General features: G+C 45.4%; 1 protein-coding gene across 3 annotated transcripts in view; it reads right to left on the bottom strand.

Moving 5' to 3' along the window:
- Window positions 1–17,637, bottom strand: part of HERC4 (HECT and RLD domain containing E3 ubiquitin protein ligase 4) — a 164,104-nt gene that overhangs the window by 62,611 nt on the left and 83,856 nt on the right. For 2 of the 3 annotated variants that reach the window (XR_003942136.1, XM_030203132.1), the window contains exons 16-19: window positions 15,896–15,994; window positions 10,083–10,250; window positions 9,633–9,776; window positions 159–325 (exon numbers count right to left, since the gene is read on the bottom strand). Coding sequence is in view for 2 of the 3 variants with exons in the window: in XM_030203132.1 (XP_030058992.1) it covers window positions 159–325; window positions 9,633–9,776; window positions 10,083–10,250; window positions 15,896–15,994 (578 nt within the window). In the remaining variant the exon portion in view is untranslated. Of the gene's footprint in view, window positions 1–158; window positions 326–9,632; window positions 9,777–10,082; window positions 10,251–13,434; window positions 13,577–15,895; window positions 15,995–17,637 lie in introns of those variants that run through there. The other variant, XM_030203133.1, reaches the window with a different exon arrangement.

The following is a 17,637-nucleotide window of genomic DNA, read 5'->3' on the forward strand; positions in this document are numbered from 1 at the left end:
CAAAAAGATTCCACTGACCCAAAATCAACAAAAGAAATCACAACATGTCACAGTGAAATTATTCTTCTTGATAGGTGTGCATGTAAAATTTCCAGCCGCAACTCAATACCAGCCCCCCCCCCCCCCCCCTTGGGACTAACTCCATGTTATTAACTAACCTGCCAACATCTGGCATCAGCTCCTTTAAATCTTCCAAGGTTGGCTTCTTTTTCAGCAGCTTCTTATACAAAGCCAAAGGGAAATGAAGTTCTACAATGGTAAAATTGTAAATTGCTAGCCCGCAGACAACACCAATTAGGTGGAACAAATCACTATCTTCAAAAGTCTAAGAATGAAAAAAAAGAGAGAGAGAGAACACACACATTACTTACTCTTGCATTTTATAAGTTTCATTGCAAAAATTGTTGACATTTTTAACATAAAAATCAAGCAAACCAAAGGCCTAGAAAAGCAAAGTTGTCTACCTGTAATAGATGCTCTGTGACAAAACAGGATATTGATTCTCACAAGTGGGCTTGTTGGAAATAGTAAGCCTTCAGAGATGCCTTAAATTTCTGTAAACTGGGCTCTAGGTGAATGTATTTTTGGAAGAAATTCCAAAGAAGGGGAACCAGAATGAAAAATTCAGCCTCTCTTGTAACCACCCAACAGGTTTGTGACAGAGTAGGGATAAATAAAAATGCATCATTAGTCATAAGAAGAGCCCATGTGGGAGCATGTGTAGCCAAGGATTGGCAAGAGGCACTGGAAAGCCTGACTGAAGAACCTTAAAGGCTATCACTAGGATTTTAAATTTAGCTCTATAACTGACCAGGAACTAATGATATTTCTTTCAACAGCAGCATAACCTGGCCATGTGACCCAGCATGATGCAAGAGACAAACAGCAACATTCTGGACCACGAAAAGTTGGTGCAAAACAGACAAATTAATCCCATTAAGCCTACAAGACACGAGAGAAGCCAAGAGAGTTTGGATAGAATCCAAAGAGAGAAGAGAAGAAACAGACCACACCTTATGAAAAAAAAAAAAAAAACCAGGACTTAACTGCATTGGAAACATGAGGCTTAAACGAAAGGTGAGCAGAAAGCAAAACCTGTTTGCCTAGTGGAACTGGAGATACAGAAGATGTCGTATTTTCACCGGTAAGCCAGATAGCTTGACATTTATCAGGGTTTAGGATCATTTGAAGTGAACTAAGCTAGTCAGCTACCTTAGTTAGGGTATCATTCAAAGGGCAAAGATCAGATTTTGCTTCAGTTTGGTAAAGAATTTGAATGGTATCAGCAAACATGTACGGACTCAAACCTAATGACTGAATGAGAATCACCAGGGGGCTCAGAAAGAGGTTAAATAAAACTGGGACAAGAACAAAGCCCTGAGGGATACACACAAAGCATGGATCAGGGTTGGTGTGAGGGAGAAGGGGTTGGCAAGAAAAGGAAGTAACAGCTGTATTGGGGAAGTTGCACTTCCAGACTTCTGGCAGCATGGCTGCACTTAACACCACTCCACCCCATCATGCTTGTGCACCACCTCTATCTGCATTAAGCAACTAGTATATGGTTTTTACCATGCTGGCTCTTTTAACGCATGACAGGCACAATCCTCCTGCAGAAGTGCCCCAATGATCAAAGCTAATAGTGAGCATAAATTTCCATGCTATTAGCTTTGATCATTGAGGCTTTATTTCCCCGTGCTGTTCCAGCGCTAATTTTAAAGCGTTGTTCAGAAAAGCACAGAGAACTTGATCATAGGCCTATAAGTGCACTACCGCACTTGTGTGTTATTTGGAACCTATCCTATATAATAATTTGTACCTCCAACGTTCCATGGCTGTCTGTCTGGGTTCGTAACATCTCCTGATGTCAGCCAGCTTCCAGCGTTCCATTCACTCTCACTGTCCCGCCCTCGCGTCAAAACGTAATGATGTCAGAGAAGGGCGGAACAGTGAGAGGGAAGGGCATGCTGGAGGCTGGCTGACAACAGGAGATGTTATGAACGGAACGTTATGGAAGCCAGCCAGCCAGCGAACTTTCAAGTACAAATCGCTGGACATGGAGCAGAGGAGAAGCACTTAGCATGACATTAAATGCCCCTTGCCTATTTGCCTAAATGCCTTAGAGCTCAGGTTAAACGGAATGAAACCGAGAGGCAGAGTCAGATCACTTTGTCTGCCTGTTCAGGCTCCTGCAATCCTCAGGCTGGCAGGGGTCCAGATAACTTGGGGGTGCTACAGGAAAAGCTGCTTTGCGATAATTCATTGCCCTCTCCAGTAGCTTTAAAACTTAATACAGGAAGTTGACTCCCGCTTCCTCCTCCCAGGCATTTTAAATGTTCACTAAACAGTTCTTTTAGCTACCAGCTGGGACTTGTAAAATGTTAATCATCAGTCTGTGGGCCATTATGGAAGTAGCTTTTGCTTTCTCAAGTTGAACTACCACACACACACTCTCTCTCTCTCTCACACACACACACTCTCACACACACACACACACACTCTCACACACACTCACACACACACACTCTCTCACACACACACACACTCTCTCACACACACACACACTCTCTCACACACACACACACTCTCTCTCTCACACACACTCACTCTCTCTCTCTCACACACACTCTCACAATCACACACTCTCACACACACACTCTCTCTCTCTCTCTCTCTCAAATACAGCCTTTCTAATACCATGCCTCTCTCCCCAGAAACTGTCTCTCAAACATAAACAGAACATACCGATGGACATGGATGGAGAGTAGAGAATCGCTGGACATGGAGGGCAGGGGAGAGAGAAAAATGCTTACACGAGAGCCTTGCTAGGCAGCTATAGCCTTTTTTTCTATATGATCTTTATCACAGGCCTGCTGTGATACATATGACCAATAGTATATAATACAAGCACACTGCTCCCAAAGTAGAGGACTGGAGTGGAGTGGTCACCTTTGTTCACAGGAATACCACAATACATAACCCCCCACCACACACACACACATTCAAATACAGCCTTTCAAATACCATGCCTCTCACACACAAACAGAACATACCGATGGACATGGATGGAGAGGAGAGAATCGCAGGACGGGCAGGGGAGAGAGAAAAAAAATGCTTACATGTGAGCCTTGCTAGGGCCCATTTCATTGTTGACGAAACGGGCTTGGTTCCACTAATTTACTAATAATGTGTATTAACAGCATTATCACATGCTAACATGGTACTGCACTATCTAGCCCTAAGTCTGTATCTGAGGTAATGGAGGGTGCAGTGATTTGCCCAAGGACACAACGATCGTCAGTGAGAGAAGGTAAAATTATGTATCATACCTGATAATTTTCTTTCCATTAATCATAGCTGATCAATCCATAGACTGGTGGGTTGTGTCTATCTACCAGCAGGTGGAGATAGAGAGCAATCCTTTTGCCTCCCTATATGTGGTCATGTGCTGCCGGAAACTCCTCAGTATGTCGATATCCAAGCTCCATCCGCAGGACTCAGCACTTAGAGAATTACACCCACAAAGGGACACTCTGCCCAGCTCACCACTGCCGAAACGGGGGAGGGGAATTAACCCAGCTCATCCCCACACAAGTGGGGGAGGGGAATCCGTCCAGCTCATCCCCGCGGAGCGGGGGAGGGACACCACCCCGCCGATGCGGGGGGATCTGGCTTATCCTGCAACCGCAACCGCGGGAGGAGCTGACACTAACACCGCCGAAGCGGGAGGGGTACAAAGCTGCCCTACAGCCGCACGAAGCGGGATGGAGCGCCGGCAGAATTTATGTCTCAATCCAGCCCCGTAAAACGGAGGGGAGAGGAATGCAGCAGCTCACTGTAACACAAATTCGTCTCAACTCTTGAAGAATCCATTGAAAAACTTGAACACGAAGTCCTCCTGAACAGGAACTGAAGACTAAACTTGAACCTGAAATGCAACCAGAACATAAACAATACAGATATCTGGGAGGGACTAAGGATTGATCAGCTATGATTAATGGAAAGAAAATTATCAGGTATGATACATAATTTTACCTTCCATATCATCATGCTGATCAATCCATAGACTGGTGGGATGTACCGAAGCAGTACTCACCCAGGGCGGGACATAGAAATCCCCGACCGCAACACTGAAGCTCCAAACCGGGCCTCCGCCCGAGCAGCCACAGTCAAGCGGTAATGCCTGGAGAAGGTATGGGCCGATGCCCAAGTTGCCGCCTTGCAAATCTCTTCCAAAGAGACGGACCCAGCCTCTGCCATCGAGGCCGCCTGAGCTCTAGTGGAGTGAGCCTTCAGCTGGATAGGCGGCACCTTCCCCGCGGCCACATAAGCCGCTGCAATGGCTTCCTTGACCCATCTTGCCACTGTAGGCTTAGCAGCCTGCAGACCCTTACGAGGACCTGCAAACAGGACAAACAGATGATCCGACTTCCGGAAATCATTGGTCACTTCCAAGTATCTGATGATGACTCGTCTCACATCCAGATATTTGAGAGCAGAGTATTCCTCTGGGTAGTCCTCCCTACGAAAGGAAGGGAGACAGAGCTGCTGATTCACATGGAAGCGAGAAACAATCTTGGGCAGGAAGGAAGGCACTGTGCGAATAGACACTCCTGCCTCCGTGAACTGCAGAAAGGGCTCTCGACATGAGAGTGCCTGGAGCTCGGAAACTCTTCTGGCTGAAGAGATAGCCACCAAAAATACTGCTTTCAACGTCAGGTCTTTCAGAGATGCCCTTGACAAGGGTTCAAAAGGCGGCTTCTGCAAGGCTCTTAGCACCAGGTTGAGATTCCACGCAGGCACCACTGAGTGCAGAGGAGGGCGCAGGTGATTAACTCCCTTGAGAAAGCGCACCACATCTGGCTGCGAAGCCAGGGAAGCACCCTTCAGGCGGCCCCTGAAGCAAGCCAGAGCCGCTACCTGGACTTTAAGGGAACTGAGCGACAGTCCTTTCTCCAGACCTACTTGCAGGAACGCCAACACTGAAGAAATTGGAGCAGTGAAGGGAGAAAGTGAGCCTGCTTCACACCACGCTGCAAAGGTACGCCAAACCCTGGCGTAAGCAGTAGAAGTAGAGCGCTTCCTCGCTCTCAGCATAGTGGCGATGACCTTGTCTGAGAAGCCCTTCTTTCTCAGACGCTGCCACTCAATAGCCAGGCCATAAGACCAAAGGGGGAGGGATCCTCCATCACCACGGGACCCTGATGCAACAGGCCCTGCTCCACTGGCAGCCGCAGAGGATCGTCCACTGAGAGCCTGATCAAGTCCGCATACCAGGGACGTCTGGGCCAGTCCGGACCCACCAGGATTATCCGGCCCGGATGCTTTGCCACCCGGTCTAGCACCCTGCCCAACATGGGCCAGGGCGGGAACACATAGAGAAGCTCTTGTGTCGGCCACTGTTGGAGAAGAGCATCTACTCCCAGAGATCGAGGGTCCCGTCCTCTGCTGAAAAAGCGCGGCACTTGGCAATTGGCCGATGACGCCATCAGATCTAGGCTCGGCTGGCCCCAGCGCTTCGTGATGTCCAAGAACGCCTGAGCAGATAGCTGCCACTCTCCGGGATCCAAGGTATGGCGACTGAGAAAGTCCGCCTTGACATTCATGACTCCGGCAATGTGGGCCGCTGACAGCTGTTCCAGGTTCGCTTCCGCCCACTGGCATAGATTCATGGCCTCCTTGGCTAGAGAGGTGCTCTTGATACCTTCCTGGCGGTTGACATAGGCCACAGCCGTGGCATTGTCCGACAGGACCCGTACTGGCTTCAACGCCAGTACCGGGATGAACTCCAAAAGCGCCAACCGAATGGCTCTGAGTTCCAGGAGGTTGATAGACCACTTAGCCTCTGCAGGAGACCAGAGCCCCTGCGCTGTCCTTCCCAAGCAGTGGGCTCCCCAGCCCGACAAAGAGGCGTCCGTCGTGACGACAATCCACTCCGGGGTCACCAGAGGCATTCCTGCAGACAACTTGTCTGTCTGCAGCCACCAGCTCAGCGCCTTGCGCACTGCTGGGTCCAAGGGAAGGCGCACAGCATAATCCTCCGACATCGGAGTCCAGCGCTGCAGCAGAGAGTGTTGTAGTGGTCTCATATGAGCCCTGGCCCAGGGCACTACTTCCATCGTGGCCGTCATAGAGCCCAACAGCTGCACATAGTCCCAAGCCCAAAGAGGAGAGGCTACCCGGAACTGGTCCACCTGAGCCTGAAGTTTGACAATCCGATTGTCTGGCAGGAACACTCTGCCCACTTGGGTGTCGAATCGAACTCCCAGATACTCCAGGGACTGAGTCGGGCGCAGCTGGCTCTTCTCCCAGTTGATGATCCACCCCAGGGAGCTCAAAAGAGCAACCACCTGGTCCACAGCTTTGCCGCACTCTGCATAAGAGGGGGCTCGGATCAACCAGTCGTCCAGATAAGGATGGACTGCTACTCCTTCCTTTCGCAGGAAGGCCGCGATGACCACCATTACTTTGGAGAAGGTCCGCGGAGCAGTAGCCAACCCGAAAGGGAGGGCTCTGAACTGGAAGTGTCGGCCCAGGACTGCAAAACGCAGAAAGCGTTGATGAGGAGGCCAGATGGGAATATGCAGGTACGCTTCCTTGATGTCCAAGGAAGCCAAGAACTCTCCTGCCTTCACTGCCGCTATAACAGAGCGGAGAGTCTCCATGCGAAAGTGCCGCACTTTCAAGGCCCGATTGACCCCTTTGAGGTCGAGGATAGGCCGGACAGAACCTCCTTTCTTTGGTACCACAAAGTAAATGGAGTAACGTCCCTTGCCAATCTGATTTTCTGGCACCGGAACGACCGCACCCAGGCGTATCAGGTTGTCCAAGGTCTGCTGCACTGCCACAGCTTTGACCGGAGACTTGCAGGGAGAGAGTACAAACCCGTCTCTTAAGGGTCGGCAGAACTCTAACTTGTAGCCGTCTCTGATGACTTCCAGAACCCAAGTGTCTGAAGTTACCCTGGTCCACTCGCCCAGAAACGAGGACAGGCGTCCTCCAATCTGCACTGGGCCAAGGACCAGGGCCCCGTCATTGGGTACGAGACCCTGGGGGAGGACCGGAGGGCGTACCTCCGGGACGGCGGTCTCTGCGAAAGGAATGCTGCTTGGGGGAGAAGTTCCTTTTGAAGGAAGAGGGGGCAGAGGAGCCCGACTTGCCCGGGCGGTACCGACGGGCTTCCTGAAACCGTCCTCTGGAGATACCAGGGCGAGCACTGGCCCGAGCCCTGACCTCTGGTAACCTCTTGCCCTTAGATGTGCCGAGATCGGTCACGATTTTGTCCAGCTCGACCCCAAAGAGCAGCTTGCCTTTAAAAGGCAACTTAGCCAGGCGGGACTTAGAGGCGTGGTCCGCAGACCAATGTTTCAGCCAAAGCCAGCGCCGTGCAGAGACTGTCTGAGCCATACCTTTAGCCGAGGCTCTCAAGACATCATACAGTAAGTCTGCCAAATAAGCCAAGCCCGATTCCAGGGCCGGCCAGTCAGCCCTCAAGGAAGGATCCGAGGGGGAAGCCCGCTGCACCATCGTCAGGCACGCCCTGGCCACATAGGAGCCGCAAACTGAGGCCTGCAAACTTAAGGCAGCCGCCTCGAAGGACGACCTTAAAGCCGCTTCCAATCTTCTGTCTTGGGCGTCCTTTAGGGCCGTGCCACCTTCCACCGGCAACGCCGTTTTCTTAGTCACCGCAGTGATTAAAGAATCCACGGTAGGCCAAATAAAGGCCTCACGTTCACTTTCAGGCAAAGGATAGAGGCGGGACATAGCCCTAGCCACTTTGAGGCTCGCTTCCGGGACATCCCATTGAGCCGAAATTAAGGTGTGCATGGCATCATGCACGTGGAAGGTTCTAGGCGGGCGCTTCGTCCCCAGCATAATGGCAGAGCCAACAGGGGCTGAGGGAGAGGCGTCCTCTGGCGAGGATATCTTCAAAATGCTCATGGCCTGCAGTAACAGGTTGGGCAAATGCTCTGAAAGATCCGCGCTGCAGAGGGGTCATCCGCTCCATCCAAGCGGGAATCCGTCTCCTCCAAGGAATCCCCAAAGGACCGTTGGGAGAACTCAGATACGCTGCCCTCATCTACATCAGAGGAAACAGCGTCCTCTATGGCCTGGGAATCCACCCGAGGGCGTTTACTTCCGGGGGCCTCAACCCCGTTATCGGCCAAGGGAGAAGGGGCAGCGTTTTGCATAAGGAAGGCCTGATGCAGCAGCAAAATAAACTCGGGGGAGAAACCCCCCAGACTGTGTATTTCAGCAGCCTGGGCCACAGCCCTAGACGCACCCTGAACCGGCGCTCGCAAGAGCGGGGGAGCAACATGCTGCGCATCCAAGATGGCGTCCGGCGCGACACTCCGCGAAGGAGCCGCGCGGGAAGAACGGCGCTTAACTTTAGCCGCTTTTTTGCCGTCGCCCAAATCAAGGGCGGCCATGGCATGAACGTCTCCCAGCTCAAGGGCGGCCCAAGAAGAAGCCGTCCGAGCAGAGTGGCCGGCCAAGATGGCGGAGGCGAGCAGCGGGGGATGGGCTTTTATGGCGGGAAAAACCGCCGCGCCGGAGGAAGACCCGGGACACTGACCGGCCTCCAAACTGACACCCAACAAGGGCGAATCAGACTTTAAAACCCCCGCATCCCCGCTAGAAGCGCACACGCGGTCCGGGGAGCGATTCTTCACGCCCTCGCCCTCCGACGCCATAGGCCACGTGGAGATCAATCGGGGAACCCCCTGCCCGCTATAAAAAGGTAAAAATTACCTGCTTCTCGCTCCGAGCTGTAACGACCTGGTGTCCCAGTGAGTAGCTGCAATAAACATTTAAATAAACGTCGAAATAAACGCCCTTAAGGACGTCCCAAATTTTTTTTTTTTTTTTTTTAACGGAGCCAGCGGGAGGGGGGAGAAAAGGAGGGACCTGGCGCCACCAGGTTTGCACTTGCTCAAGAAGAGCCCTCAACCCCAGGCACTCAACAAAACCTAAAAATTAGGCTTGGAGGCCTAGCCAGAGCTGCTGCTGTGTGTGACCACCACCTGCTGAGATAGAGAACATACTGAGGAGTTTCCGGCAGCACATGACCACATATAGGGAGGCAAAAGGATTGCTCTCTATCTCCACCTGCTGGTAGATGGACACAACCCACCAGTCTATGGATTGATCAGCATGATGATATGGAAACAGGATTTGAACCCTAACTTCCTTGGAGCTCAGCCCACTGCCCTTACTCCCTTGTTCAGTACCCATACTTTTCATTCCCATTTTAGTAATTCCCTTATCTCTTAACTGTCCTGTTTGTCTGTCCTAATTAGCTTGTAAGCTCTTTCGAGCAGGGACTGTTTCTTCATGTTCAAATGTACAGCGCTACGTACGTCTTGTAGCGCTATAGAAATGATAAGTAGTAGTAATAGTAGTAGTATTAGGCTACTCTTCTAGGAGACTTAAGGCTCATCAGTTATTTTCTTAGTTCTAGGTTAGGTTACCAGGAATACCACATTTCTTATCAAAGAATTTTAAAAATATTATTTAAAACATAGCTGTTCAGTGGTTTCCTGACTGCTGTTCTACTTGTAGCAAATCTGAACAGTGTTCCAGGAAAATCACAGCTTATTGTACTCCAGTATATGTTTTGTCAATTATACCTTATCAGAAAACCAGATGAGTCTGGATTCTTCATAGTATTGGAACATTCCATATTTAGGATCCAAAAGCTCTCTCATAATCAACAAGAAAAATTCCTTGCGCACACCACCAGCATCAACAGCTTCTTCACCTACAAAAATCACCTAAACAGGGCAATTAAAATTAGCTCTCAACATTAATAATAAATCAATTTATATTATAAATATGACTATTACAAAATTTAACGGCTGTATATAGGAGAGAAAATTTCTACAAATAAAGTATTTATATATTTAATATTAAAAATATATCATACACTTATGGTTGCGACATCTGTATGTTGGTATGTGCAGTCTGTATGGGCTGGAGAAGGGACAAGGCAGCACCGTGGTCAGGCTGGGGTAGTGCCTGCATTTTAAAATGGAATTCTGAAACTGACCGTACAAGTGATGGTAAGATGTATACTGTACCTTGAGTGGTTTTTTGTAATCTATGTTTTTTGTTTTTCGAAGGACTTCCATGGCATCTCCTACAATATTTTCTCTACGCACTATCAGAATTAGACAAGGGTTTACAGATTCAAAAACTGGTAGAAAAATAGATGTGAAATTCTGTCTGTGGGCTTGGTCAACAGCCATCTAGAACCAAAGCAAATTTAAAAAGTCTAGTTTTACTATGCATAAATGTTACAGGATAACAAAGACTTAAAGTTAACAGGCAAAAGTCATCAACTGTCACTGAAATGTTTATACAGTGAGTATACAATGGTCACATATTTTAAGATATGATACTAAACAGACTCTTAATTCCCCTTTCCTCTCATCCCCACATCCTCTCTCACCTCCCCATACAGCTTATGGTTACTATGCTGGACCTATTCCTTTTCTCTCCATTGCTGACGATGGCTACAATGTGTAGTGTCACACTGAAATCCTATCTTCCCATACTAATGAAAGGCTTTTCTGAAATAAATATGTTTTCCGGGGGTGAGGGGGGGGGGGGGGGGGAGTTGGTATCTTAGGCAAAAGGAGATAAGCCAGTGGTAACCAAACCTGGTCCTGGAGGCACCCCAGCCAGTCAGGTTTTCAGGATATCCTCAATGATTATTTACAAGAGAGATTTGCATGCAGTGGAGGCAATTTATACAGTATTTCACCAGAAGCGTCTTTAATTTTCCCAATTGTTTGAGCAGACTGCACTTATGCAGTCTAAAGGCCACTATCCTCCTCGCTTTCCCATTATATTCGTAGTCTCTCTGCTGAACATGCGACAATTTAAATGCTAAGTCATCCTGATTTAAACAATTTCAAGGAGAGATGCGTGTCCTGTAACTCATGCCAAACCCTCTGGGAACCAGAGGCCTTATGGATAGTTTCTAGGGTAATAATAGGAGCCAACAAGCAAGTATGTTTGCCTCTCTGAAAAAATGAGAGCGAGAGTCTAATCTGAATAAAGGACCTCTGAGCAACTGCTTTCAGCACACCCCAGACAAAATGAAAAGGGTGGAGGAGCCTGTGAAGAATGTTTATATATTCCTCAATTGTTTGTGCTCTTTCACCATTCCCTTGTTTTGAAGCAAGCTACTGTTGAGAGTCAATTTTGTATCCCTTTCATCCAAATGTAGATTAGCAAGTACAACTCAACATGGTGTATGGTCAGAAAAAGTAATGTTGCCTATTGCACTGTCACTAATATTCCCACACAAAGATGAATCTACAAAAACAATCAATTTTAGTGTAGGAACTATGTATGGCAGCGTAAAAAAAAGTAATCCTGGTCAGCTTTATGACCTTCTGTCCACAAGTCAACTAAACCAGATTCCTGTATCATATCTCTCAATGTTTTAGAATGTGCACCTGAAGAGTACATGGCAGGAGCCATGCAAGTGTTAAAATCAACACCCCCTTAGTGAAAGATGCCAAAGTGCCCCAGATATTAATAAAGAATTCTGATTGATTGACAATGGGAGCATATACATTTGAAAATCAAAAATTACTGTCTATAAATATTAGTACTGGATGCTCCCTGCTACTTATCAATATAAATGTAACTCACAATCATACATGTGGAGAAAAAGACCTCTGAACAGGAGTTTAAATCATGCATACAATGCAATAAAATATGCTCATTCAACCATCGGGAATAAAACGCCACCATAATTATCAAGTGATTTAAATTTACAAGTTCATGAAAAAAAAGTGCAGGGAGTAAAACATGACAAAATTATGTATGAGAAAGGTGTTATCTAAGTCAGTAATGTGCTAATAAATATTTTCAACGTAAATATAAGTTCACTTATCCGAACAAAAAGCAACTTTCAGATAACCAGCTGCAAAGATGAATCCTGACAGGGAACTTTTGTTTCACAAAAAAGATGCATCGGGGAAGAAACGACCACCTCTCTTCTGTACGGCTTTCAAAATTATAGACAGTAATTTTTGACTTCCTAGTGTTTGTTTGCTGTTTTTTGTTCCTTTTTTTTGCTTGGTTATTAGCATATACATTTGCCAGTGTTACTTCTATTTGATTTAAAAGCAAATGAATAAAATACCTTCTATAGAAACTATATTTGGGAAAGGAATCTTCAGTATCTTACAGTGCAAATAAAACAAATAGAGATGCCTTCTATAAAGGTAAATAAGCAATGAAACTACTCAAAATAATGAAAACGGGGGAAAAAAGATCGAGAAGCTCTAAGATATCAGCAGATAGAGCAGGACTTCTTCATTGGAAAAAAACCTCCCACAAGGAACATTTAGTTTTAATGAAATAGGGAAAATAATCAGCTTAAAATACTTAGCTGCATAGTCTCTTTCTCTCCACAAAACCAGAAACTGGACCATAGTTTCATTGCTTATTTACCTTTATAGAAGGAATCTCTATTTGTTTTATTTAAACAAATACCTTCCCCAGAATCCCTTTTGATCTTCTGTAGCTGTACTCCAAGATCTTTATGGAGCAAAAATACCCACCCCTTTTGCTTTAGATCCCACTGTGTTGGAAGCAAATCAATGGACAGGGTAAGCTCCGTGATTAAGCAAATGCTCGTACTTGGGTTGCTAAGTGCGTTTCCTGTGAAAATACCACATGGGCTTGTTTATACATTAATTTTTTGTAAAGGAGATGATGCTTTCTAGGCAAATTGAAGCCTTTGAAATTTAAAGTTAAAACTTTTAGATCACACACCAGGTTAATCAGTCCCACTAGTAGACAAGATAACCAAGTATAAACTAATTGACCCAAGTGCTGAATTACCCCCAAATCCCCCCCCCCCCCCCCCCCCCCACAACTCACCCAAATCATCCCCCATCCCTCCCATTCCCACCAACCGACCCGAAACCCCTGTTAACACTAAACCACTACCATATCCAGATAGAGAAACCAGAGAACGTGACCTAGACCCCGCTAGCCCTCCCCCACCGCACTCAACAGCCAAATAAGCAAATGAAAGGGGTTGAGGAAGGGAGGGAAATATTACATTTAAAAAGAACTTTTCAAAGGCCAAACAATTAGGTGTTTTGAAAGCTGCATAAGCTTCAGTTATTGGGCAACAGGAGGCAGCATTTGGGGGGTTAAGAGAGGGAAATGGCAGTGACTGGAAGAATATGAGAAAAAGGGGACTGGTTGAGAGACTGTTGCCTATAAGCTGCATGACTATGCAGCCACAAATGAGCACTTCTAGACACAGCTTCTGTATCGTTGCACACGTGGGGAAGACTACCTTCCAGTTCAAATTGCTCTTTGTTTGCAGTCAAACCACTAAACTATGAGGGTCCTCCAGCCCACCTACTTCCTGAAGCCAATCACCTGAGCTGAGCTAGTACTTGGATCTGCTTCCAGGAATTCTGTGAGAAGAATGTGTGTGCTGGAGTGGTAGGGGCAGGAGACACAGCTTGCATTTCTTCTTCCCCTTCTATTTCTTGCTCCTGTGTACAGTCAACAGCTGAGTCCTCATTTCTACGGCCTGCCTTGAGATGGAGAGGGAATAGGTCACAGGGAAATGCTGAAGTTGTTTAGTTGTTTTTTTATTATACTTGTACACTGCCTTGCTGTGCTGTAATCGAAAGTGGTTAGTCAAATAAACAAGTCTTCATTGTCAGTCAGGCCTCTCTCAAGCTCCTTCATGCTAAGAGGTTAGAATGACGAGAACTGCTAATGCTAAGAGGTTTTATACTTCTATTAACTGAATGTTTTAGATTGATGCAGTGTTTTATTCTACTGTTGATGACTTTTTTTTACATTGTTTGGATAGGCAGTTAAAATTTGAATTTTATTAAACACACACACACACACACACACACACACTTATTCAGAAACTGTTTCTGTATTTTAAAAGCCAAAGTTTTTTTTTTCCCATGGATAACCCACAAATGAACATGGGGTGCTTCAATAAAATTATTTCAAAATGCAGGAATGCAATGATGAAAATACCGTGTCTATGAGCAGCAGCTGCCAGTGCAGAGTGCAGGAGGAGATGGAATGGCAACAGGAACTAGGCTGATTCCACCTTTGGAGAAGCCGTTGGAGATCACTTTAGAACCGATATGGATTGCTCTTGAAGCTCTAAATAAATAAGGTCTGTTCTAAGTTTGTCTCTACAACTACGGGAAACTCGTAAGGTAGAAAACTTAGAGAATAATGCTAAGCTTTTGAACTTGTGTTTACTAAACTTTCCAGTCCTGAAATTTGGATCTCCGCGAGAAACCTTCTTTAAATTTTTAAAGGTGGTTTTTAAGTACTCAGAGACTGGTCTTCCACCTATAAAACAAATGTAGTATTTGCCAATTCAGCTAAAACATCTCAGAGTTAAGGAGACCAATTGAGGGCAGAACTATCTTTGGATAGTTTAAATGTAATTGCTATTTTGGAAACATCTCAAAAAGAAGTATTCTACAGGGCAACTTTATTAGTGTCCTTTATATTTTTGCACGATCAAGAGGCTTTGTTGAGACTATTTCAACAAATCTGTCAAAACAAATTTTTTGGGTGACAAAAATTGGCACAGGAAAGTTGGAAACATTTCTACTTATGAAGCAAGATGTTTTGTCCCTAGGGGCTAGACTTCAGTTGCATTTTCCATGTAAATGTGTTCTTGTATTAAATAACGTTACCTATTACTTCTTTGAGCTTTTCCAACTGCATCTTTTCTTAGATCAGAGAGCTCAAATTAATGTACAATGGAGTCATAGCTAGAAGTTTAAAATAGGTGCTGTACTACTAATTTTCAAACAAACCCTCAGAAAGAACAGCCATATCTCAAACAACTAATTATTAATCAAATTGGTTATTACTCTATTTACCATTAACCTTCTCTTTGCTTCATGTACAATTTCTTATTCATAACAGATTTTCTAAATGTTAAACATCCATAGCTATCCCAGTATGTTTTTGATACTGTACTGTTAAATTGGATTCTTACAACAAATTACTTTCTTATGCATTATTCTTTGTTATATATCCTATGCTGTTTTTTGTAAGCCACATTGAACTCAAACTTGTTTGGAATAATGTGGGATATAATACATGTCACAAACAAATAAATAAATAAAAATTCCTTTCCTTTTATATATCTTTTTGTTAGTAACAGCTTCTCCTGCTTATTGTTGGCTTGTTTCCGCATTACTAGTGGATCAATAAGCCTGGAATAATTTATTTTGTGAATGTTTTATTCTTTATTTGTATATTTGTGTATATTGCTGTACAAAGTTTTCTCTGTGTTATATTTAAAATTCAATAAATAAAAGAAAAAAAAAGAAAAATATCACATATATTTCTATATTATAGTGCTCATCAAATTACCTTTTTCCAGCCTAGAGGTTCCTTCTTTCATCTCAAATGGAAACAGTTCTGAGATCCTAGCACCATGAGCCTTCATTTGGGACTACCCAGAGATTTTTCTCCTATTTTATTAGGCTGCACCCCACTCCCATACCCATTATTCCTAATTTGATCATTGCAGCAAGAGTCCTAAGGCTAAGACCGAAGCACCAGGATTCCTTCTGAGACCCTGCATCACGGACTAAATCCAACCATGAGGTGTCAACCTTTTTGATGGCTGCAGGGACTATGAACACTGCATTCATAGCATCCTTATCTCTAACCAACCCCGGCAAGAATCGAACTTGGGCTCTTCTCAATGGCAGCAAACCATTCTGCCACTGATTTATCAGGCTGGCCCTCTAATATTATTTTATTAATTGTAAAAAATATCTAGGAAGAACTTAGTTTATGGAAACAAGTCCAACAGCAGTATTACATTATAGAAGTCAAATTAAAGTTTAACCTGCATCTGCAAAATAGCATCAGTCTGTAACAGTGTCGTCTTTGCTTGTGCATCAAAAACAAATGGATATGTGCAAATTGTAATTGGAACATCTGCTACCTGCAAAAAGAAAAGTAACATGTTGATATTCAAAATCAAGAAGTAAAATTAGAGGTCCAACCACAGTAGCCAAGAAAACATTTCAACTGCTAGACTCAGTGTTAATTTTTATGTTCATTTTAAACCAACATCCAGTCGCATGACTTGGCAAATACCAATGGAGTTCTTTTACTAAACTATGGTAAAAACTGGCCTTAGCGCACTCTTATGCAGGTTTTTTTTCTGTGGGCTAAGGTCATTTTTACTGCAGCCATAAAATTGGCCATTTTCTATGCTCATGCACTAATGTTGCCACTAGCATGCAGCCATTGAAAAAAAAAATAGCATGTGTGCACTTACTGTTAACCATTTTATAGGCATTAAGGGTTATTCCTGAACTATTCAGTTAGTGCATGGTAATGTAGCTGCGCTGATTTGTGCAGCAACCCCCAATCTCTGCCCCCCCAACATACATGCCCCCTCAAAAAACAAATGTAACACTTTTTTTAAGCACTTGCATATTTGGCACTTATCGCAGGATACCTAAGTGTGTCCTACAGTATTCCATTTTAAGCTGCATTAAGCATGCATTAGTGCCTATTGCAGCTTAGTAAAAGTGCCCCAATATTAGTAAACCTCTCAGCAACTATCCAAAAACAGACAGAGGGTAGAAGGAAGGATGACAGATCAATAAGATGGTATCTGCCCTTTATCATTCTTCCTCTGTCTTTCACCACCTTCTTACCTGTTCATCTGCCCTCTCTTCTCCAATTCTTAATTCTGCCCACCCTCCCCCACTCTTCTCCTAAGAAGATTTAGCTAGGAGGGAGAGAGATCAGTGAAGGAAGAATTGTGAACAGGAGGCTAAACTGTCTCGTGACAAGAGGCAATGCACCAACAGGCAGATGATCAAAAGCAAACACCAGCATTAGAGGCTGTTAGCACCATACTAGCGCCAGCGTCTGCTAATGCCCCATGATCATAGCCCTTGAGCGTGTGAAACAACACGCTCGAGGGCTCTTAGCATAAGTAGCATGCAAATGCATGCTAAACAGGGCTCTTAGCGCAAGTAGCCTGCAAATGCATGCTAATCAGCGCTTAACGCATTCATCCCAAATGATCAGCATCCAGCACGCCAAAGATTGGGTCGCTGACCGCGACAAACCCTACACCAGCTCCGAGCTGGCGTTAGGGTTTGCAGATCATTGGGGAGGAATGGTGAGCCCTGTCCAGTATGCACTTGCATGCTGGCAGGCCCCCATTCCTCCCTACAGCAAACCTGCCAGTGAGGGCAGTTGAGGACATCCAAAATTTAGACGTTTCTGTGACGGGGCAGTTGAGGACGTCCAAATTTTGGACTTTTCGGCAATAGGCAGTTAAGGATGTCCAAAATTGGATGTTTCTATGAGAAAGACATCTTTCTCATAGAAACATCCAATTTTGGACGTCCTTAACTGCCCATTGCAGAAACATCCAAATTTTGGACGGCCTCAACTGCCCCGTCGCTATACCTCCGACACCCCCTTGAAATTTGTCCGTCCCTGCAACAGGGCAGTTGAAGACGTCCATCTTCCGATTTAAAAATGGACGTCCTTCTCTTTTCATTGGTCTCCAGCCCAGACCTGTCGAACAAGTGTGGGAGGATTGTGCTGAGCACATGCTCA

Source organism: Microcaecilia unicolor, chromosome 5 (assembly GCF_901765095.1).
Source record: "Microcaecilia unicolor chromosome 5, aMicUni1.1, whole genome shotgun sequence".
In the NCBI taxonomy this organism is placed as follows: domain Eukaryota; kingdom Metazoa; phylum Chordata; class Amphibia; order Gymnophiona; family Siphonopidae; genus Microcaecilia; species Microcaecilia unicolor.